This window comes from Dermochelys coriacea, chromosome 1, assembly GCF_009764565.3.
Source record: "Dermochelys coriacea isolate rDerCor1 chromosome 1, rDerCor1.pri.v4, whole genome shotgun sequence".
Taxonomy (NCBI): domain Eukaryota; kingdom Metazoa; phylum Chordata; order Testudines; family Dermochelyidae; genus Dermochelys; species Dermochelys coriacea.
Genome location: NC_050068.2, coordinates 209715685 through 209740638, shown reverse-complemented (window position 1 = coordinate 209740638; position 24954 = coordinate 209715685). Strand labels below are relative to the sequence as shown.

The window sequence follows — 24954 nt, the reverse complement described above, 5'->3', positions numbered from 1 at the left end:
GGTCCCTTCCAACCCTGATATTCTATGATTCTATGAAAGGCAAAGCAATTAAAACTGATACAAATAAATACTTTTTTTACACAGCACATAATTAAACTGTAGAGTTTACTGCCACAAGATACAGAGTCCAGAAGTTTATGCTGAGGCTAATGGAGCCAAGACTTCTTAGGAGGAACACTGTCTTATCAACATACCACTTTGCCAATGGTCTGAGACACTATAATCATCTGTTATCTTCATCTTGAGCTCCTGTTATCTAGGAGCTATCTTGGTATAGTGGCTCCTAAACACCTTCTTGGCTCTATCATCACAGATCACCTTGGTACTCAGAAAACCTTTAACTAAGTGAAAGAGAAGATGGTGAGAGCAATAGCTGAAACACCATTGTGTATTGGATTGATTCTGGCATAAAGGTTTTCTTGAATCTTATGTTGTGGCTGTGCAGAGAGTAAAGAAAGTTTTCCTCACCTGCACTACAGCATGTGTGAAATCCTCATCAGAGTAACCTTTCTGAGTGGTAACAAGCCAAGTTAACCCAGGTTCTTTACACTTTGTGACAGAGATGAGTGTTAGTCACTATGAGGGGTTTACAGACTATTTTTTGGATAAGGTAGCACAGATCCTGATTGAGCTGTCTTTGTCCATGGAAATGAAACTGGGTTTGGGAGGAAAGTACAAATTTCTCTCAGCTTGAGATGCTCCCTGAAGGTGTTGGGGGATGTATCTATGTGAGCTGAACCCATTTCCTTGTGACTGGTGAAAACTTGTGAGTATTGCTGAGGAAATACTTGATTTGGAGTACACAAATCACACACCTGGCATTTAGTGCTATTCATGTGAGGTCAAAATGAATTTTTTTAAAAAGGCACAAATATCAAATAATGCCAATAGTGACCACCACATAATGGTTTTCATTTTAAATATACTTTAATATATAGCTTCACCCACTTGTTGGCTCCTGCTGCATCCTGCAACCCTTCCCAAACTCTCTGCTTTATCCCCCATCTACTCTTTCCTTCTGCCAAGTTCTCTCCTCCAAGATAAATATTGGTACCTACTATACTGCTGTAGCTATTTTTCAGCATCTGACAAATCCTCCAAAAGTGGATTTATTGCCTTCTTTCCTATCATCTACTTAACAAATATCACATATTTCTGAATACATTATTTTTATGCATACTTTGTTTTTTATTCTCCTAGTTTACAGAGTTGAGAGAATCATTTTCAAATATATATTAATTTTGTGACATTTGTACAAACATATTTGTGCAGCTCTGACAGTCAGTTTGGCAGAAAGGCATTGAAAGATTCATAGATTCATAGATACATAGATACTAAGGTCAGAAGGGACCATTCTGATCATCTAATCCGACCCCCTGCGCAACACAGGCCACAGAATCTCACCCACCCACTCCTACGAAAAACCTCACCTAAGTCTGAGCTATTGAAGTCCTCAAATCGTGGTTTAAAGACTTCAAGGAGCAGAGAAGCCTCCCTCACGTGACCCGTGCCCCATGCTACAGAGGAAGGTGAAAAATCTCCAGGGCCTCTCCAATCTGCCCTGGAGGAAAATTCCTTCCCGACCCCAAATATGGCAATCAGCTAAACCCTGAGCATATGGGCAAGATTCACCAGCCAGATACTACAGAAAAGTCTTTCCTGGGTAACTCAGATCCCATCCATCTAATATCCCATCTCAGGGGATTAGGCCTATTTACCCTGAATATTTAAAGATCAATTAATTACCAAAATCACATTATCCCATCATACCATCTCCTCCATAAACTTATCGAGTAGAATCTTAAAGCCAGATAGATTTTTTGCCCCCACTGCTTCCCTTGGAAGGCTATTCCAAAACTTCATTGCTCTGATGGTTAGAAACCTTCGTCTGATTTCAAGTCTAAACTTCCTGGTGGCCAGTTTATACCCATTTGTTCTTGTGTCCACATTGGTGCTGAGTTGAAATAATTCCTCTCCCTCTCCCTGTATTTATCCCTCTGATATATTTATAGAGAGCAATCATATCTCCCCTCAACCTTCTTTTAGTTAGGCTAAACAAGCCAAGCTCCTTAAGTCTCCTTTCATAAGACAAGTTTTCCATTCCTCAGATCATCCTAGTAGCCCTTCTCTGTACCTGCTCCAGTTTGAATTCATCCTTTTTAAACATGGGAGACTAGAACTGCACACAGTATTCTAGGTGAGGTCTCACCAGTGCCTTGTATAACGGTACTAAAACCTCCTTATCCCTACTGGAAATGCCTCTCCTGATGCATCCCAAAACCGCATTAGCTTTTTTCACAGCCATATCACATTGGCAGCTCATAGTCATCCTATGATCAACCAATACTCCAAGGTCCTTCTCCTCTTCAGTTACTTCTAATTGATGCATCCCCAGCTTATAACTAAAATTCTTGTTTCGTTATAAACAAATTCATTCAAACTTGATTCATTAATCCCTAAATGCATAACCTTACACTTCTCACTATTAAAGTTCATCCTATTACTATTACTCCAGTTTACAAGGTCATCCAGATCCTCCTGTATAATATCCCGATCCTTCTCCGAATTGGCAATACCTCCCAGCTTTGTATCATCTGCAAACTTTATTAGCACACTCCCACTTTTTGTGCCAAGGTCAGTAATAAAAAGATTAAATAAGACTGGTCCCAAAACCGATTCCTGAGGAACTCCACTGGTAACCTCCCTCCAGTCTGACAGTTCGCCTTTCAGTAGGACCCGTTGCAGTCTCCCCTTTAACCAATTCCTTATCCACCTTTCGATGTTCATATTGATCTGCATTTTCTCCAATTTAACTAATAATTCCCCATGTGGCACGGTATCAAATGCCTTACTGAAATCTAGGTAAATTAGATCCACTGCATTTCCTTTTTCTAAAAAATCTGTTACTTTTTCAAAAAAGGAGATCAGGTTGGTTTGGCACGATCTGCCTTTTGTAAAACCATGTTGTATTTTGTCCCATTTACCATTGACTTCAATGTCCTTAACTAATTTCTCCTTCAAAATTTTTTCCAGGACCTTGCATACTACAGATGTCAAACTAGCTGGCCTGTAGTTACCCGGATCACTTTTTTTTCCTTTCTTAAAAATAGGAACTATATTAGCAATTCTCCAATGATTCGGTACAACTCCTGAGTTTACAGATTCATTAAAAATTCTTGCTAATGGGCTTGCAATTTCAGGTGCCAATTCCTTTAATATTCTTGGATGAAGATTATCTGGGCCTCCCGATTTAGTCCCATTAAGCTGTTTGAAGAAAAGGAGTACTTGTGGCACCTTAGAGACTAACAAATTTATTAGAGCATAAGCTTTCGTGAGCTACAGCTCGATGAAGTGAGCTGTAGCTCACGAAAGCTTATGCTCTAATAAATTTGTTAGTCTCTAAGGTGCCACAAGTACTCCTTTTCTTTTTGCGAATACAGACTAACACGGCTGCTACTCTGTAAGCTGTTTGAGTTTCACTTCTACCTCAGATATGGTAATATCTATCTCCATATCCTCATTCCCATTTGTCATGCTACCATTATCCCTAAGATCCTCTTTAGCCTTATTAAAGACTGAGGCAAAGTATTTGTTTAGATATTGGGCCATGCCTAGATTATCTTTAACCTCCACTCCATCCTCAGTGTTTAGTGGCCCCACTTCTTCTTTCTTAGTTTTCTTCTTATTTATATGGCTATAGAACCTTTTACTATTGGTTTTAATTCCCTTTGCAAGGTCCAACTCAACTCGACTTTTAGCCTGTCTCACTTTATCCCTACATGTTCTAACCTCAATAAGGTAGCTTTCCTTGCTGATCCCTCCCATCTTCCACTCCCTGTATGCTTTCTGCTTCTTCTTAATCACCTCTCTAAGATGCTTGCTCATCCAGCTTGGTCTACAACTCCTTCCTATGAATTTTTTCCCCTTTCTTGGGATACAGAAAGACAGATGCCTCTGAGGTTATGTCTACACTGCAATTAGACCCCGCAGTTCGCCCATGCCAACTGACTCAGGCTTGCGGGGCTCAGGTTAAGGGGCTGTTTAACTGCGGTGTAGACATTCAGGCTCGGGTTAGAGTTCAGGCTCTAGAACCATGAGAAGTCAAAAGATCTCCTTAAATTCATGGGAGTTCTGATTCCAGAGGTGTTTGGATCCAAGCTTTTGATTCAGGCTATAGCTGGGCAAAAAGTATTTGCGAAATAAAAATGTTGGCAGACGGGGTGGGGAACTTTAAAAACATTACCATTTTTGAAAATATATTTGATATTAGAAAATATTGAATGTTGAATATCACAGTCAAACATATGGCAGCATCTAGAGTATTTGCAAAGTATCAGAGAATAAAATTAATTGCCTGAGTCAGTAGTGCCAAAACTGTGGGACGCACCTCCCTAGCGGGCAGAGCAGGACCAAGGCCAGCCCCCACAGGGGGCAGGGAGGCAGCACCACCCAGCCCTGCTTTGGCTCCCACTCTGCTCTAGCCCTGTCCCAAGCTGTGGCCCCAGCTTCCAGCTGCAGCTCCACTCCTAGCTCCAACCCGGCCCCAGCTGCAGCCTCGGCTCCTAGCCTGGCCGAAACGCCAGCCCCAGCCCTCTTACCTCTGTCCGCACCCAGCCCCTGCCCACCCCAGAGCCATGACCCTGCTCCTGGCCCTGGCTCCTGACCACAGCTCCCAGGGTTGGGGGGCACAGACAGGGTAGCGGGGGGGTGCAATGTGAAAAGTTTGATTAGGCCTAAGTATCACAGTGGGCAGAATACATCTATTGACTATATAAATTTGACCAAATCTTTCAGATTCATTTTAAAGTTTCGTAAATTCACAGATACAAAAAGACTTGAATGTTGAAACAAACCAAATGCCTAGTATTTGCTAAATAGTCGCAAATTATTTTCCTCCAGGATTCAACATTCTCTAGTTTGGGCCTATATCTAATTAGGACATTGGGATCAAACTTAAAATTTGGCTGGTAGGCAAAAATGCTATAGGATTGCAAAAGACATAGAAATTGACTGAGAAAGTGAACTCCAAAATGTGTTACCGCTTACTTATTTTCTCAGATTCCCTTCTCTTCCCAATCCCAGATTGTCAAAGGCATCCTTTTCCAGGACAGCAATGGAGAGATCCTGTCCAGTTTGGTCTCTATTCTATGGCTATACATACATAGGCACTCTTTATACTGAAAGTAAAACTTACCTGCCATGCCTCAACCTTCTTAATGTCTGCACATGATCCATTGGTGAAGAGGCCTTTTCCAGGGGTACATGTGTATATATCCTGCAAAGCATAGGCAATAGAATACACTGCCAAATACACATTATAAGATATCCGCAGGTGTGTATAGTCCATGTATGGTGTCTCTACATTGGTGATGTTCTCCTCCCCTGTGCAAGGGGGACGGAAGGCAGCTGTGCTATTTCCAACTCCACTTCCTTCTTCATGGCCCTTGTGGAAGGAGGCTGAAGCTGGGGGATTCTTGGACCCTTCTGGGAGGTAGCAGTTAAACGTCTCCTCCCAAAACTCCTTGGCAAAGCCATTGTTGATGGATTTCTTGGGATGCACTTTCTGTAGAAACTCACGAAAGCCTGGGATCTGCCCTGCCTTCAGTGCAAACCCAATGGTACCTCCAATGACATGGAAGAACTCTTGCATGGCTATCAGGGAAGAGCTGGCCCAAGCCTCACTTGCCAGCCAGATCCTGCCAGTTATGTTACGCCTGACTATCTCCTTGATGAGAGGTTCAAGGTCCGGTCCACTGGAGAAGACAACAATCACTTTAGCAGTGGAGTTCTGGATGACCTCCACCACTTGCTGGATCTCCTCCTCCACTGAGTACTGGGAGATGAGCTCACTGAAATCAATGCAGATGTCCCTTTCCTCTGCCTCCTCCCGGAACTTCTCAATCCCTGGCCGACCATAGTCATCATCAGCTGCAATTGTTCCCACCCAGTTCCAGCGGAAGTACTCAATGATATCTGCCATTGCAGTGGCCTGGTGCTCATCATTGGGGATCGTGCGGAGGAAAGACTTGAACTGGTTTTTGTTGCTCAAAAGTCGGCTGGATGAGGCATAACTGACCTGTAGGAGGACAGGGAGCAAGCAGTATGGCTCATTAAGTAAGCTGTATGAAGATAAATTGCCTAGTCTTGTTTTAGGGTCACCATCTAGATGCGTAATCTGAGATGGCGATGCTCAGCCAGCCACTTACTCTTGGGCATTTACAGTGCCTGAAATTACATTTTCAGATGGAAACTGAAATTTGGGTATGTTCTTGTGGTAATAAATGACTTGCAGAAATGTGTGCTCAGTGTGTCCCAGGGCTAGATAAGTGTGGCAGACATATGTACACCCCATTGGTCAGAGATCTGGGGAAATGGGGTAGAAACACGTAGACACACAGACTGGGGGAAATGGACAGAGATGTGTGCCACTGGCACAGGCAAGTCTCTGCACTTCTTGCCAAATCTGGAAAAACAAGAACTTGTCATTAGAGTAAATTAAGAATGTATATATCAATTCAGATAAAATACAAATGCTCCCTCCCTGAATGTGACATCTACAGACTTTCATTATCATCACAATCTCAGCTACATCACTGGCCTCCTGAAGTCCTTCCCCCACTCCCTTCTCCTTGCATTCCGTTAAGCAGACTTAGCCATGAGCCATCAGATCTCCATGCGATACCATCGCCAACTATTATTTCAGTCTCAGTGCAAGAAGTGTGTGAGAAATCAGAAATGACATGGACCTGTGGATAGTATTAAATAGTTTATGTAGTATTAAACTATTTATGAAATAGTTTATTCAATATATCCATGGTCAATCTCAAAAAAGCAGCAGTATGGTAATTATGAAGGCATAGTTAGTGAATCTATTGTCATGGTGCATTGAGGGAAATTCAATTTTTTGTTAGGGCTGCAAACAAATGTTTTTTCCTAACCAAATTTGTACCACTAACTCTTAGGGGATAGATTAAATCTTCTAGAAATTTAGAAGAAAAAAACATTGACTAATATAGGGATTTGAAAGAACTGAAAATTACTCCTCTGAAATTTCAGGACTAATGTCTAATTTTTCTGAGGACTCCTTCTAATGTACAAATGGCTTTGCTTTAGCATTTCAGACTTTGAAAGATGAAAAAAACCCACATAAAATCTGATTTTATTCATCTAAAAGAATTTAAGAACAAAAGCCCAGGTACACAAAGGTGCATAAGCACCTAAAGCTCAGACGTAGTTGAATAAGACTGTGGTTTAGGATCCTAAATCCCAGTTTTAGGCTTCACTGTGATCCACAAAACTCCTGCCATATGCTGTAGATGTCTAAGTTTTCGCAGTGAAAGTTCCCTAGGTGCCTACATTCCTGCCTCTGGGCATGCCTCACTCAAGGTGTCCAAACACCAATCTCCTGCCTAAATCCAAGAGCGATCCATGAACTGGGGAAAGACTGGTAGAGGAGCACCTATCTTGCATGCAAGGCCTGATCTGACAGGTGTGCTCAGGGGCCACCTACTGGATCAGGTCCCATTCAAAATTTGGCAGGAAAAGGGCCTGAGATGGTGGTGGTGCCCAGTGGTTAGAACACTCACCTGGGATGTGGGAGACCCAGGTTTGATTCCCCCATCTTGGCCTAAAGGGGAGAAACAATTTGAACAGGGGTCTCCCACTGCTTAGGAGAGTGTGCTAAACACTGAGATATTTTGAGGCGAGAGTTTTCTCAACCTCTTCTGTAGAAGCTGTTTCATTTCAGATAAATACTTAAAAAGAGTCATTGGACCAGAGAGCGAGAAAGAGAATGACTCTGTCGCCTGGTAGCTAGGGCACTGAGCTGAGAGACCCGGTGTCCCCTGTTCCAATGATTCTCTAATTATTTATACGCAGTGGAACAACTTCAACAGGAGAAACTGAGAAAGTCCCACATCAGAATATCCATACCTGTGCAGCTACGGGCATGGACCTGAGAGGTTCGAATCCTTTCTCCCCCTTAGGCAGAAGGTTGATCTGAACATGGGTCTCTAATATCCCAGGCGAGTGCTCTAACCACTCTGCTAAAAGCTAGCAGGTGGGCACCTCTACAACCACTTGCTGTTTTGTGTGGAATGAGGCAGGTGCCTAAGTTATACGACTCCAGGAGAGGGGTTCCTGATTGTAAATCACATGCAGAGATACACACTTATCTCTGTGAAAGGGGCAGGCTTTGGATTCCCACTGGCTAGCTTAGGCAGCTTCCTGCGTAATGTGCTCACTTTTGTGGATCACATTTGAAGATGCCTATTTCTCCCCAGTCATTACATAGGGAGTCTAGGTGCCTAACCTGGCTTTGTGGATCACAATGCTGTTCCTGTGATTTTTCTAGCACTATTGTTTCTTACTATTTCTTTTGCAAAAGCCGATAGATTAAAAAATGCCTTATGTTGATGTGTAAAATTTTGCATGCTAAAATGCTGGCATTTAAAATTTTAGATGTCAACTCTTCTGAGAAAGAAAAGAAAGAACCTGGCTAGCAAAGAATATTCCCAGCACTGCCCATCCTCAGGTTTATAGAAGAGAAGCACCTCTTTTGAAGACCTTAACACCTTCTAAAGTGAGTAGGGGGTACAGAAGAGGAGTCCCACACCTGCACACCTCATAAGGTACTCAGGACTGAGCTCTTTTTCTGTTACTTTTAGGTCTGCAGGACAAGAGTTGCCCTTCTGTTCACTTTTGAAGGTGCTAAGAAGGGGAGTTCCTCTGTGCAATTCCAAAGAGCTACAACTTATACCATTGATGCAAGCAAAGAATCAGTTTCAATATGTTTGTGTTTATTAAGTTGGCAGAGTGGCACTGATGAAGTCTAATTATTCCTTAACTTTTTTTAGGGTTTTTCTTTGTATTATGTGTTTTTTTAAATTAAAAATAATCTGAAGTTGCCAATTCTCTCTGCATAACATCTCTAAGATACAGCTTTCCTTATCCACACAAAACGTTAAGAGTCTCATCAAAGCTCTCTCATCATCTTACATCTCAACTACTGTGAATATCCTTCCCTCTGGCCTTGACAAAAACAATCTTTCCCCACTCATATTCTGAATAGTCAGAATGCTGCTGCAAAGACCATTTTCCTAGACTTTCCTTGCTTTGACCATGTCACAACTCACCTTTGCATCCCTCCACTGGCTCCCCTTTCTCTATCACATCAAACATGAGTTGCTTGTCTTCACTTTCAAGGGCCTTCACAGCCTATTCCCCACCAACTATCATCCTCATTCAGTATCAAGAAGTTGATTTCTGCCTCTGATAGGCCCTTAATGCCTCCACTGCCCACTTGTTAAATTTTCAAACAAACATCTTCGTGCTTTCTCCCATGCTGCCCCACACACTTGGGACATGCTCTGATAAACCATCCAAAAAGCTGCTTAATTGTTTTCCTTCAAATCCCTCCTCAAAACTCTTCCGTGCTGTGATGCCTACAAAACACTTGTTAGACTGTTATTGTGGAGAGATCACTACCTATCATGCCGACCAATACTGTCTCATTGTTTCCTTGTACTCCTCCATCAGTCTATATCCATCTATTGTCTCTTGTCTTATCCTCTGACTATAAGTTCCTTGGGGCAGGTATGTCTTTTTGTTCTGTATCTGTACAGCACCTAACTCAATGGAGTCCTGGTCCATGACTAGAGCTCCTAGGCATAGGGTAATACAAATAATAATGGTCTTTCTACACAGGGACCCACAAAGGTGGGTGAGGTACAAGCATAACTGATGGATATAAAACTTCACTGTTTGAGCACTTGGCACAGAGAAGGAGGCCCTATTTAGTAGAATAGTTCTGTTCTGTGCAAGGGACTGATGACTGCCACACACAGGAAGGACTTGCAGTAGACAGAGGACAGGAAGGACTCTGCCCAGCCAGAAATGCTGATGAACACTGGGCTCACAGAAAGGATGAGCTAAGCTCTGACTAGGGGAACCTGTGTCTCAGGATTTTTGTTATTTTCAAAAATCTGTAACTGTCAAGCATTTTAAGAGTAAAGTCACTGTGATTAAGAAATGTCTTTGTTATGCCTGGGTTCCTTACTTTCCTGCCACATTGTCCCTGAAGCGATTAAATGAGTAAGACAAAGAGTCCAGACAAGAGGGCATATATAAGCAACTCGGGCGGGGGGGGGGGCAGGAGGACAGACTGGTTTTAGGTTATTGAGCAGCTGGACAACAGCATCCCAAAGAAGGCTGCAGACAAGAGGCCTGAGCCTGGGAGCGTACCCTACAGTCTCAGAGCTAGAAATAGTGACTAGACTCTACACAAACTCCTTTGGCTTGGAAGCACTTGGGGCCCAATTATTTGATCCACTAGCAACAGGCTGGTAACTGTATAGTGGGGTTATGGGACCAGTTTGTAACAGCTGACATGCACCTCATTTTAGGTCACACTATTTATTGACTGAAAAGTCATCTCTGAAGGAAGATCAGAGGGGCAAGAAGATGTTTATTTGTGCTAAAGGACTCAAGTGTAAATGTTATGCTAAAACTTTATGTTGTAATACACATATTACAATTCAAATTTTAATTCCATAAATGTTTGTTGTAATGACAGCAGAGTTTGTATAAGTCCGTGTAGCAAGATATGTGATGAGATTTAATAGCTTTTGTTTATTTAAGGCCTGGGTTAGTTTTTGAATGACTATGAATTCCCACTATTTATAACAATGAATGATCATTGGGCCACAAAAAGAGAGAGAAAACAATTCTATAGAGTGTGTGGCTTGGGGAGGGCACTCACCTAGGGTGTGGGAGACCCAATTTCAAGTCCCTGATCCAATGACCATTTAATTATTTATAAACAGTGGAAAAGCTTCAGCAGAACAGACTGAGGAAATTCCACACTAAACTGTCCTATAGCCCAGTGGCTCAGGCACTTTCCTAAGGTAAGAGACTCAAGTTCAAATCCCTTTGCCTCATCGGGGGAGGAGGTGGGGAGGGGGGATTGAAACCAGGTCTCCCAGAGTAGTGCCTTAAGCACAGGTCTAAAAGTTATATAGAGGGCACCTCCTGCTCCTCCATTCATTTTGTGAAACTAGTCTTCCTTTGCTTCTGTTAAAACACTCAAAACTGAAAGTAAAAATGTTGAGTTGAATTGAAACAAAACAGTTTGTTTGGACTCTGTGTGAATTATTTTCCATGTTTTCAACCGGCCAAAAATGATGAAAAATGTATTGTTCAGTTTGACTCAAAATGAACCTTTTTCTGATTTTTAAGAAGTGCCAGTGAACCAAAAAACTCACCCAGCTATAGCAATGAGCCAGTTGTCTACGGTGAATGGCAACTGTAAATGATTTATTTGAATTAATGGTATTCAGAGGACTAAATCACTGAAGGGAATGCCAGTGAGATATGTATCTGGTGATCATAGGTTCTGTCTAATCCAGATTGCTTGTGGCTGGAAGTTGTTGCCATCTGTTGGCATCTTGGTGGCCTTTGGCTTTATGAAATGAATTGGATGCATTTCAATCCAATTCCCAGCAGCACAAATGTTCACATCACAAAAAAAAAATGCAATTTGTAGTAACTGACCTTGTTGGCAGTCTCAACAGACAGGTAAAGGAAAGAATGGACTGAACTCCTTTTGTGCTTCTAAAGGTGGTCCTGCTAGGGCAAGGCTAGGGCATATTGGCAGAGAGTGGCAAATGGAAGCTTGCAGTGCCATTGCCCAAGGCTGTACCTATTCAGTCAGTACACACAGACCTGGCAATTCTGTGAAATAAAGTGAAATCTATCACATTTCACCAATAAAAATATTGAGTCCTCCGTGACACAAAATATTTATGAAAGGAATAGGTTGTGTCACATATAAATTGACCAGGTTGTATTGTTGTATGTTATTATATATGTCTGTGTGAGTCACATAAGGGTTCTGTCCATCTCATGGCACTTTGAGGGCCTATTTGTACTACAAGTCCTTACCAAGACAGCTCACATTTAGGCCCTCCATGTTAAAACTGTTTTTGTCTGTAATGGAGAAAGGACTACAAGGAGCTAAGATCACATTAAGTTGTAATACAATGCCTGAACATGGCTCAGTAAATTTGTTTTTCTGTCCACACTACAAACAATTAGCTATTTAACAAAATAGTTTCACCTAACTTTGCCCTGGCCTGGTTAGACTATAGAATAGACAGGCCAGGCCCTAAGATCTAACCACCTTGTAGGCTAAATAAGAGAAAAATATGCAGTACCTGAGGTATGTAAAAGAGTCCCAGCAGATTGGCCACTGCAGTGGAGATCCCAGAGCCGGTTGCCCCCACTACTGCAATGGTAGAAGGAATGTGGTCTGAGCAATTGCAGAACTCATCCAGGTTCAGGGAGTCTATCTTGTTCTGGGCCACAAAACTCAGTGTGGCCTCCAGGGCTTTGGAGACAGTGTTGCAGGTATCAAATATCCTGTATCCCAAGGTCATGTTTGGAAGGAGGGTCGGGCTACTGTTTATTTCCTCTATGGCAAAGATCATAGCCTGCAACCACCGGAAACCTCGGAAATTATACCTACAAATGAGCAAGAAATAAAAATAAGAGAGTGGGAGGTAGAGAAAGAGAGGATGAGACAGTGTACAACTGAGAAAGAGAGAAGAGAAAGCAAGTGCATATTAGATATAGTGAACAAGAGAGCATGTGACCAACAGAGATTGAGAGATTTTGTGTGTGCGCGCACACGTGTGAGAGAGAGAGAGAGAGAGTGAATTGGAGGTTTTAGATATGAAAATCAAAAGCACAGTATAGTGTGAAGAGCCCAGTCTTACATCCTATTGTATTTAATGGAGAGTTTTGCTACTGACTTCAGTAGGTGCAGGAAAAGGTCCCTGGAAAAGATGGGCCTAAAATGCAAGATTTGGATCAAGATTTCAAACTCACATATTTGGGAGTGGGTTGGATTTGAGGATCTGGTTCTCATCCAGAGCTGGCTGTGGATTTCTAACCCCCACGCCCCGGAGTCTGGGAAAGATGAAGGAGATCAGGTCTGAAGTGCTGGTTGGTATCTCTTGTACCTTGGAGACCTTATCAGATATAAAATAATTACTTAGTCCCCAGATCTAACTTGGGTACATATGGGAAGAGATCCTTCAAGAGGGTGATCCTTGCTCACACTTATAAGATTGAAAGGCCTACCAGATTTGGGGACAAGATCAAATTCCTTCCTGACCAGAGACCTGTGTTTTTTCTCCTGATCAAGTCGTGAACAGGGATCACCTTTGGGGTCAGGTGGATGTATTCCATTGCAGGGAGTGAACCTCGATTTTCCTGAAGCTCAGTCTTTTTGTATGTTTATAAACCTCTGTAAATGTTATATCCACTAACTATCATGCAAGCACTGTAATTATTACCAGGTAATCACCTCACAAACACTGAATGGATTGCCCCTCGCAACACCCATGCAAAATAAGTCAGTATCAATATGCCTGTTTTACAAATGGAGAAACGGATGCACAGAGAGGGGAAGTGATTTTCAAGTCTACAGAAAAAACAGGAATAGTGTGTAAATTTTCAAAAATGCCAAAGTGGGATTTATTCTCCTAAGTGTCTGACTTTTGAAAATAGGACATAGGCTCCTAAATCACGTAGATGGTTTTGAAAAATTTAACAAGAATACAGAAGTCCTGGGTCCCAGTCCAGTGCTTTAACTACAGTCTTTCTCTATTATAATGATCAGGGCAGTTTCCTTTAGATAGGAGCTCAGAACCTTGCAAGTATATCTTGGCAGGGAACTCCAGGACTCATGGATATTTAAGGAGTACCTCATAAGACTGCTGCTACCACTCTGCTCTGGAATGGCAAAGCTGTATTTCAGGACTGCTTTTCAGCTCTGGACTGAGCTTCCACAGTGACGTACATTGACAACCAGAAATGGGCATCAGGGCACTAGGAATTCAGGTCTGGAGTGTCATCTTGGGGTAGGGTGAGCATTATCCCTGTGATGTGCTAAACTTTCTAATTGAAAACATTCAGAACATAAGAACAGCCATACTTGGTCACACCAAATGTCCATCTAGCCCAGTATGCTGTCTTCCAACAGTGGCCAATGCCACATGCATCAGAGAAAATGAACAGAACAGATAATCATCAAGTGATCCATCCCGTCACCCATTCCCAGCTTCTGGCAAACAGAGGCTAGGGACACCATCCCAGCCCATCCTGGCTAATAGCCATTGATAGACCTATCCTCCATGAACTTATCTAGTTCTTGTCAGAAGCCTGTTATAGTCTTGGCCTTCACAACATTCTCTGGCAAAGAATTCCCTTTTAAATTATTTTTTAAAGAGGACTTTTCCAGAATTGATACTAGTAAAGGATGACCTAACTTGAACCTGACTGGATCAGGCTGCATGACTGCAAGGTAGGCCTCACACATGATCTGTCAAAGATCTTGGAGGGAGGTGCTGCCAGGCTTACGGAAGGTCTACACTTAAAATGCTGCATCAGCACAGCTGCAGCTGTGCCACTGTAACACTTGGAAGTCACTCTTACCCCGACAGGAGAGATTCTCTTATCAGCAGATTTAATCCATGAGAGGCGGTAGCTATGTCGACAGGAAAAGCTCTCCAGCTGACATAGCATGGCCTACTCCATGGGTTATGCTGGTATCACTACATCGCTCAAGGATGTGGATTTTTCCCATCTCTGAGCAATGTAGTTATACCGATATAAATCTGTAGTGTAGACCTGGCCTGAGTAAGTGAAGTGAAGACAGCTATAAATAAACAAATAAATAATTTCAAATTGAAGAAAGGGGAAGTTGACAGTAATGAATATAAATGAGTAGCTTAGAATTGTAGAAAATTGATAAGGGAAGCAAAGGGACACAAGGAGAACTCTATGACTAGCAGAGTTAAGAACAGTAAGGAGATTTTTAAGTATATTAAGAACAAAAAAAATCCTAACAATGGTATGGGACCGGTACTAGATAGAAATATTAGAATTGTCAATAACAGCACAGGAAAACCAGAAGGGTTCAATAAGTACTTCTATTCTATATTTGTGAAAAAGACAGGTGATATGGTCATATCACATAATGCTAACAATACTCTTTCCATTCCAATATTGTATCATAAAGATGTTAAATTGCAGCTATTAAAGTTACACATTTTTTAATTGGCAGGTCTGGATAATTTGCATGCGAGAGTTTTAAAAGATTTGGCTGAGGAGTTTGCTGGACTGCTAATGCTAATTTTCCACAAGTCTAGGAACACTGTGGAAGTTCCAGAAGACTGGAGGAAAGCTAGTGTGCCAATATAAAAAGGGTAAAAAGGATCACCTGGGTAATTATAGACCTGTCAGTCTGACACTGATCCTGGGCATGATAACAGAGCAACCGAGGGCCTGGATTTATAAAGAATTAAACGAAGGTAGTAAAATTAATGCTAAACAATATGGGTTTAGGGAAAATAGATACTGTCAAACTAATTTGATACATTTTTTATGAGACAACAAGTTTGATTGATAATTGAATTGATGTAATAGATTTCTGTTAGGCAATTGCCTTAGTACTGCATGACATTTTGATTGAAAACCTAGAATGATATGAAATTAACATGGCAAATTATATGAAATTAAATGGATTAAAAACTGCCTGATAGGTCTCAAAATATAATTATAAACAGAGAATCATTATCACGCATGTGTGTTTCTAGGGGTCCTGCAGGTATTTGTCCTTGGCCCTATGCTATTTAACATTTTTATTAAAGACCTGGAAGAGAACATAAAATCATCACTGATAAAGTTTACAGATGACACAAAAATTGGGGAAGCGATAAAATAATAAAGAAAACAGGTCACTTATGTATAGCGATCTGTCTCACTTGGTAAGCTGGGCGCAAGCAAACAATATGAATTTTAGTATGGCTAAGTGTAAATGTATTCATCTAGGAACAAAGAATGTAGGCCATACTTACAGTATGGGGGATTCTATCCTGGGAAGAGGTGATTCTGAAAAAGATTTGGTAGTCATGGTGGATAATCAGCTAAGAATAAGTTCCCAGTGCGATGCTGTGGCCAAAGGGGTGATGCAATCCTTGGATACATAAAATGAGGATTCTCAAGTAGGAGAGAGGTTATTTTACCTCTGTATTTGGCACTGGTGCAACCGCTGCTGGAATACTGTGTCCAGTTCTGGTGTCCACAATTCAAGAAGCATGTTGATAAATTGGAGTGGGTACAGAGATGAGCTACGAGAATGATTAAAGAATTGGAAAACATGCCTTATAGTGGCAGACTCAAAGAGCTCCATCTATTTAGCTTAATAAAGAGAAAGTTAAAGGGTGACTTTATCACACTTTATGAGTATCTACATGGGGAACAAATATTTGATAATGGGCTCTTCAATCTAGCAGACAGACATATAACAAGATCCAATGGCTTGTTGCTGCAGCTAGACAAATTCAGACTGGAAATAAGGTATATATTTTAACAGTGATTGTAATTAACTAGTGGAACAACTTACCAAGTATTCCCCATCACTGGCAATATTTAAATCAAGGTTGAAGGGGTTCTTTAAAATATGTGTTTACTTCAAAAAGGAATTATTTTGGGGAAACTCTATGGCCTATGTTATAAGCAGGTCAGACTAGATGATAACAATGGTCCCTTCTGGCCTTGGAATCTATGAAGTTTTCAAACTGTAAAACTCAAGGGTCAGATTGAGAAGCCTCACCTTTTGAGACAACATGCCACCTGAGAGAAAACTGATGTTCCAGAATCCCCAAGACTGATCATCTTGTAAAGAGGAAGTCATAACATCAGCAAACAGGGTACTCCAGGCATTGACCACTCTGTCCCTGTACCTATGGAGATGTGCTGTGCCAAGAGAACATCACTACCTGCTCCTTGACTGCAGGTTCCAGCTCCTAGACAATAAGTCCAAAAGACTGTGAAAGCTGAAGAGGTCGCAAACCCTTGTTATATTTATTTTGTCTTATATTTTTATTAGCTGGGAGATGTCCCAGGCTTTTTATTTTCTAATTATAGGATGCAAAAGGTGATTGTGTGCATGTATGTATGAGAATCCACAACATCCACATGGTGAAGTTATCAGAAAAAAAGTTTAAACTCCCATAATCCTTGTCTCGTGAAGATACTCATTGCAGCGTCTTTGGTATTCTATATTTAAAAGTCCTAAGAAACTTAAACTGTAGCAAATACTTTGGTTCATAAGAGAGCTGTCAAACTCCTGCTTATCAAAATGTTTTCTTAGAGCCTGTCTTATAATATGTGTTCTAATCACCCAACTAGAATTCAATTCTAAGAAAGAAGCATAATGGCTCTGAGGTAGTGAGTCAGATATTAGATAATTTGGTTTCAATATTAAGTTTTTAACCAGCTCTAAGTCATAGATTTGATTGAGGTCAGTAAAATTCTTTAGTTGGGGGGGTTTATAACCAACTGGACAGTTACCTTCTTAAGAATCGTCTTTAGAACTTAAAATAGTTTATAATTTTTAGAACTAATTTGATGATTTAACTAATTTTATTATATAATTCCAATTCAGTGAGATTTGCTAATTTATTGATCTGACCAAGATTCAATATTGACTTGATGGTTGTATAGATTTATTTTATTTATGTATTAGTTTAACATTAGCAATAACAACATATCACCAAAACTGCTACTACTACTCAGAGTGGACCACATCCACCCTGATTGTATTGGCCCTGTCAACACTGGTTCTCCACTTGTAAGATAACTCCCTTCTCTTCATGTGTCAGTATATTTATGCCTGCATCTGTAATTTTCACTCCATGCACCTAAAGAAGTGGGTTTTTTACCCACGAAAGCTTATGCCCAAATAAATCTGTTAGTCTTTAAGGTGCCACCAGACTCCTCGCTGTTTTTGTGGAGACAGACTAACACAGCTACCCCATTCTTTTAAATGTCATTAAAGGTGGACTGTTGGGGGTAAAGCACAATGCTTTGATTTTGGTTCAGATTTTTAAGGCCAAAGGGACCGTAGATCATCTAGCTTGACCTCCTGTACAACACAAACCCCCCACAGAAATTTATCCAGTTCCCATTTTTGTCCTTTACTGCTTCTCCAGGATCATTTTATGGTCTTTTAAAATTTAACAGTTTCCTGTATTATAAGCAAGTACTCTTAAAATGTTCAAGGTTTGTTCAAGACATGACCCACAGTATTTTCATTTAGACCAATAGCACTTGAACTGTTTCATATGATGGACCACTATTTAAGATGTAGATCATCTCCTAAGGTGTCTACTTCACAATGTAAGCCTGGGTTTAGACTCAGGCTCAAGCCCAAACCCCACTTCCATCTACATACAGTTCTGTCTGACTTGGGCCAATAAGCCCTCTGGGACCAAGCAAGAGGAGTGGGTTTGAGCCCAAATCCCATTGGGACTTGGGTCCAAATTCAATTGTTTTGCTATGTGGATGCAACTCATGTCCGGGTCCCAGAGACTCATGTCCTGAGAGTCTGCCAATGCTATCCCATAATCCTATTGGCCAGTGTTCCCTGACCTTTCTATCCCAAGATTACCCAATTGACTCCCAGGAAATGGAAGCAACCCCCCTGGTTCAAGTACAGCTTCTCAGCATTTAACCCTCTATTTGATTCCCACTGCTGAGCTGCAGATGGCCACTAACAAGAAGTCCTTTGCCGAGCACACAGCTATCTGGTCAGGGGATCACAAACAAGTTTTGATGCATCTCTGGTGAGAGATGAGCAAAATGTTTGACTTCAGCAAGAGTTCCAGGAACAACCAAGCGCATCAGGAAATAGCAAAGAAGCTGGCACCACTGCAGATTCACTGGACTATTGACCAATGCAGGAGGCCAATTAAATGGCTCAAGAGCAACTGTCGTAAAAACAGAGATGAGAACTACACCTCTGGGAACTCAGCATCATCCTGCCTCTTTTACAAAGAGTATAATTAGGTGTTGGGTACTGCTCTGAGCAGTGAGCCACCAGCATTTCACAATAGCAGGGTCAGCCATGATGGTGTCTTCTGACCCCCGAATCTAGTCAGCAGACACCAGCTCAGGTGCTTATACTGATCTCTGAGGAGGCTTTGCTGCCTGCAGCACATCCTGGGTCCCTACTTGAAGAGGCTGTTTGATGATCCCCTGGAGGAGCAGTCCACTGCAGAAATGGCAGCAGAAGCAGAACAGGTGTAGAAGTTACCTACCTGATAAGCTGGTAGCCTGGAAAGTTTTTGGCTCCATGTTTGTTATTAGTATAGGAATGTGAAGGATTTCCAATTTATGACCCAATGTAAAAATTGATTACAAGCTGTGGGAAGCAGTGTGTATCTGCTAATGGCAGAATGCGTGCCAGCACCTTAATGTCACCACCCCCCAGGTGGAATTCAAAAGTGAAATACAACTATTATACAAGCATTTATATTGAAATTTTTATTTGATACTCACACATTTTTACGAAGATGTGCCAGGGGACAGGGAGGGGGAATGACTGTGTAGTTCTTTGAGAGTCCATACTATTGTGTGCATTTGCATGTAGTCCATAGCTAGATGTAGTCAGAGCAGACTGCATCGGAAGCTGCTGCATGCTGCATGTGAATGCTAACGCAGCATCTTGTTGATTACCCCAAGAATTTTGACCCAATCCCAGGTGTTGATAGCTGCAAACTTTTCCCATGGTAGGAAGTTCAGATAAGAAGTCACATTTTGAAGAAGGGTGCATTTTCTGGCCCCATCTCTGTAGGACACCAGCCCACTCCATTCATAGACGTGGTGCTCAGTCACCATAAGCTTCAAAATCTCTGTGCCACACTTGCCACCAGCAGAACAGAATGTCCCTTTACATTCAGGAACTTCCAGGATTGTTATGTCACGTGGAATGGTGAAAGGACAGAGAAGGCTGGGTAGTAAGTCATGCTGTCCCTGTCCCAGTCCCCAGGCTACAATCGTCTGCAATTCTTAAACATATAGCATATGTAAATTTCACCTTACCATTATGTGTGCACTCTTTTCACTCTGATTAACTCAGTTGTGTCCATGGAGCTTCCGGGAACCAAAGTGTTCGTCTGACCAATGTACTGAAGCAGAGTTTAACCAAGTATTGTTTTTTGGCCTGGAGAGTCCACGGATACTTTTCTCTGTGAATGTGCTGAACCTTTTTTTTTTTTTTTTGAAGTACTGAGACAATGTATTTTTGATGGATGTTTTCAGGTCCTTCAACCTCCACAGGCTGCACTCCACCAGGAGCCTGAGATTTAGAACCGTCATGGAGTTGTCCAAGAGGAAGTGATTCCATGATGCACTTATAGTGGACACGCAGGACAGAGCCAACAAGCAGGTTTAATACCAAAGAGAGAAGGATTCATGGCAAGTGGAAAAGCACAGACAGGATGCAGAGTGTGAGGACAGAATTGCAGCGCATGGGGAGAGATTAGCAGTGCAATTTGGGGAGTAGGATCGTCGCTTCAGGAAATAAGATAGAGCCCTGCAGAAAGACCTGTTTGAGAGGCTGCTTCTGCCACACATCCTGAGCCCCCTCCCTGGTATCATGTGCTGCAGACCAGGAATGCAGTGGACAATTCCATGGTTGGGTGGGCCATGCAGCTGGGACTAGCTGGACAGGGCAAACGTACCCCTGTAGTCTTCTACCCTCGTGCAGCAATGCCTAGTAAATGCTAAATGGGCAAGAAAGGGATACCGGGGACACACACAAACAGGGAACTTGTCGGCACTGGTTTCACTGTTTGCCCTGTTCAATGTTTGTTTTATGCACTTTGTTTTATTACTGTTTTGATGTTGGTTTATTACTTGTTTTGTTGTTGTTGTAAGGGCAGCTATCCTGCCTGAAAACGCTTTAATATTGTTTTTTTAAAAAATACAGCCATGTTCACAAATAAAGGCTTTTATTTTATTAAGAAAGTTTATTACCATCACATCATGTAATGTGTACTTCCAATAATAAACATATGATAAGGCACAACTGGAAAGTTGTATCCAAAACACAATTTCTCAATACATCTATTTACATCAATCCATAATGAAAATCCACAGTTCTTGCCATACAGTGCATCCTCCCCCAATTACATAAGAAGTCATCTCATCCATAATTAAAATTCATGACAATCATCCCTTCATTCACTGCATACAGGGACAGTATTTCATTCATGTTAACACTGCTGCAAAAACAAATTCATAAACATACAGTTCTCCCTCTTCCATTGGTCCATACAAGTCCATAATGTGGGAGCACAGAGCATCCCCGATTTCTGTTGCACATCACTTGCTCTAGCTGTCACAGGTGTCTCACTGGCTGAGTGTACCAGATGAGCGATCTATTACTGTCAAAAGTCCATTTGGGGAGTGTACCGAAGTGAGACTCACCAGTGCGGCGCCTCCTGCTGGTCATCCTGGGAATTAGCTCTTCCAGCCCGGAGCACCCTCTGCAGGCTGGGGTCTCATCTGCCACTGGCCCCGTGTCCCTTACGAACCCTGGTGCCCTTTACCTCAGGGTCCTGCCCCCAGCAGTACCCCCACTCTCTGGGTCTCCCCTCCCAGGGGAACCCCCAGCCCTCTAAATCCACCGTGACTCAGTGGCTACTGCCAGTCATCAGCTAGCCCCCACTCACTGGGGCAGACTGCAATGTAATGGCCACCCATCATTGGCAAGGGGTTAGGATCTACTGCCTTTGCCTATCCCCAGGCTGCCCCTCTGAAACCCCAGTACCTTTGTAGGCCTTCACCAAGGCCTGCAGCCTGTGGGTTTACCAGACTGCAGCTCCCCAGCTCCCTTTGCCCTTCCCCAGCACTGATCCAGCTCTAGGTATCCTACTCCCAGGCAGCTAGCCCTTCCCACTCTAGGGCTAGAGTGAGACTCTTCTTCAGCTCCTGGCTCACAGCCCTCTTATAAAGGCCAGTTGGGCCCTGATTGAGTTGGCCACAGCTGTGGTCAGCTACTCACTCAGCTTCCCCCAACTGTTCTCCCCAGGGCAGCCCTTTCCCAGGGCTATTTTAACCCCTTCAGGGCTGAAGCGGGGTGATCACCCCGCTACAGGGGGCAAATGACTCATCTTTGGTTTCACGAAGATTGTGAAGAGTTCAGCAAGCCACAGCAATGCAGGCAGCATTGATGACAATGGAATCCAAATGGTTCTGTGAACAGCACCAGGGATTTCAGTCTGCCAAACACATTCAACCACCATTCTACACCTACTGAGAGTGTCATTAAATCTTCTTTTGCCAGGGCCTCCGAGATCAGGATACATTTTCGTAAGCCAAGGCAAAAGGGGGTATGCAGGGTCCCCTAGAATAACAGTGGAAACAGCTACTCCATTTATGATAATATCATTTGGTGGGAACAGTGTCCTGGCCTGACCTTGAAGATAGACTCACAATCAGCAGAAAACCCTGGCATCATAAACTTTCCCAGTACAGCCCACGTTGGCATCCATAAATCAGCCTGCATAACAATGGAGTAGTACCCTTTGCGGCTGATGTACTCATGTGCTCCTTGAGGAAGGTGAACTATGAGCATGAGTCCCATCAATGGCCCCAGCACAATTTGGAAACCCCATTCTCTCAAAACCAGCAGTTACTTCAGGAATATTGTTTACGCCCGCCTCCTTGGGCATACCTCATTGCCATACACTTGATTGCCCCAGAAACCTCTGCTACTACTTTATCCACAGTTGACTTTCCATTGCCAAGCTGCCTAGCAATGGACTTCTAGCAATCTGAGGTAGCCAGCTTCCAGATGGTTATAGCAACTTGATTCTGGACCAGTATGGCCGACCACATGCATGTGTCATGATGCTGGAGGGTTGGAGCAAGTTGCTCACAAAGCTCCAGAAGCGTAGCTATCTTCATGCTAAATTTCTGGACCAATTGCTGGTCACCCCAGGTGCACATGATAATGTGATCCCACCAGTCTGTGCTCCAGAAGCTGCAATCTAAATAGGGGACATCAGCGGCTGTACCAAAAGCCTTCAGCAGCCTCAGCCAGTTCAAGTGTGTCATTTCTATGTCATCTTCCTCCTCCAACAGGTGCCTTTGGTAGCTCAGAAAATGCTGCCAAAACATCCACTAGTATCTCATGGACACTGTCTATTTCCTGAAACAGGAATGAAAGTCCAAGCAAGATATATTCTTCAAATGTTGACTCCTCTATGTTGCTGGCTCTGGTTACCAGGAGTGTGTAGACCCAGCAGACAGCTCGGCAAGTTGTGTTGGCAGGCTGCGACAACCTCCTGTAACGTGCAGGGTGGATACTCAAGTTTTTCCACACTGCACCACGATCTAAGGGCTACAGTGGCTACAGTTGGAGAGGGTGCTAGGAAGCCTGGTACAAACTGGTTTGACTCAAGTTTGTGTAATGCAGTGTGGAAGCCTGACCACAGGTGTGAGCAATTCTAAACCTAGGATCAATATTCAGTGCGGCCGCTCAAGCCTGGGCATACAAATACAGAGCCAAATATACAAATACAGGGCTTGAGCCTGGGCTTACATTGCAGTGTACACGTACTCACAGACATCTCCTCTCCAAATCCTCCTGCTGCAACTAAAGTGCTGAGTTTAATGCAAGTTATATCACGACGATATTAAAGAAACAAGATGAAAATAAACACACTTTACATAACTTGTGTCAACCAAAGATTGCAGTGTAGTCATGGCGTAAGCATTGCGACACCTGAACCTAAATCCCTTTGTGGATCCTGACCAAAGTGTTTAATCCAAATGACTTGCCCAAAACAATACAGCAAGTCAGTGGCAGAACTTGGATCTTCTGGCTCCAAATCATGTGCCTTAACCAGGTGACCATGTTTCCTCTTCAAGAAGGAAAAGGTACTCTTCAGCCTATGTTTTTTACTAGCTGCCACAGGCAGTGCCCTGCTGAGAACCATTAGTTGTTCTGCTTGGAATCAAGTACATTCTCAAAGGTTCTAACTGCAGCTTGATATGTGAGTTTCAACAATGTTCTCAATGAATCTCATCATATTAATAGAAGATCAAATGTTTCTCTTCTGTGAATTCCCCAGTCATTAAAGCAGTGGTCCCCAACCCGTGGGGCACGCTCGTCTAGAACGTGGGAGGGTTCACGGCAGGGACTGGGGTGCAGGGAGGGAGTACCGCTCTGCTCCACCCTCAGCCCAGCTCTGGCCCCAGCCACAGCTCCACTCTTCCCCCTGCTACACCCACAACACAGCTCTGCCCTCATTCCCTCTCCACCCATAGGCCAGCTCCACCTCTAACCCCAGCTCCTCCCCAATTCCGCAGTTTGGCCCCCAGCTCTGCCTTCAGCCCAAGCTCCTCTGCTGAGCCAACTGTTCTATAATGGAGGGTGGGTCATGGACAGATTCAATCACTGGTAAGGGTGGGGGGAGTGACAGGAAAAGTTTGGGCACCACTTGATTAAATCTTCAAGGACCGTTAGAGCAGGGAGTGGCAGTTACACTCTGACTTTGTCTAGCCTAAGGTTTCAAGGTGTGATATTAGATTGAGTTGGCTCGCTAACATGGAGCTAATACGATGTTTGCTGCCATCACATAATTCACTCTGCTTGTGTGGTATCCCTACTACATGTCTGTTTTGTCTGCTTAAACAATATTGTCTCATTGTTTCCTGCTACTATCCCCCAGGGGTCTGTGTTATACTCAGATTATAAGTGTTTTGAGACAGGAACTATCTTTTTGCTCTGTGTTTACATGTTCAATGCCTAGCACAGTGGGGTCCTGGTCTATGACTGGGGCTCCTAGGGTAGGCACTATAGTAAGAGAAATAATGATAATGAATAATAGCTTCAAATTATCACCTTCAAAATCCCAGTCAAAATGAAGAGAATGTGCTAAACTGGCCAAGTTAAAACCTAGCCCATTTTAACATAGAAAAGCTTTCTCTTCACTAGAGTTTTAGAAGGTGTTAGGGTGTGATATTAGATAGAGTAATCTATACAAGGCATATTATAAAATGCTTTCAGCTAATCTTAGATCATCTAGAGATGCC

The 24954-nt window shown here is 42.6% G+C and overlaps 1 protein-coding gene across 3 annotated transcripts in view; it reads right to left on the bottom strand.

Annotated features, from left to right (window-relative positions):
* Nucleotides 1-24954, bottom strand: part of CASR (calcium sensing receptor) — a 169236-nt gene that overhangs the window by 71184 nt on the left and 73098 nt on the right. For all 3 annotated transcript variants that reach the window (XM_038411854.2, XM_038411835.2, XM_043513115.1), the window contains exons 3-4: nucleotides 12213-12519; nucleotides 5195-6076 (exon numbers count right to left, since the gene is read on the bottom strand). In XM_038411854.2, coding sequence (XP_038267782.1) covers nucleotides 5195-6076; nucleotides 12213-12519 — 1189 coding nt within the window. The remainder of the gene's footprint in view (nucleotides 1-5194; nucleotides 6077-12212; nucleotides 12520-24954) is intronic.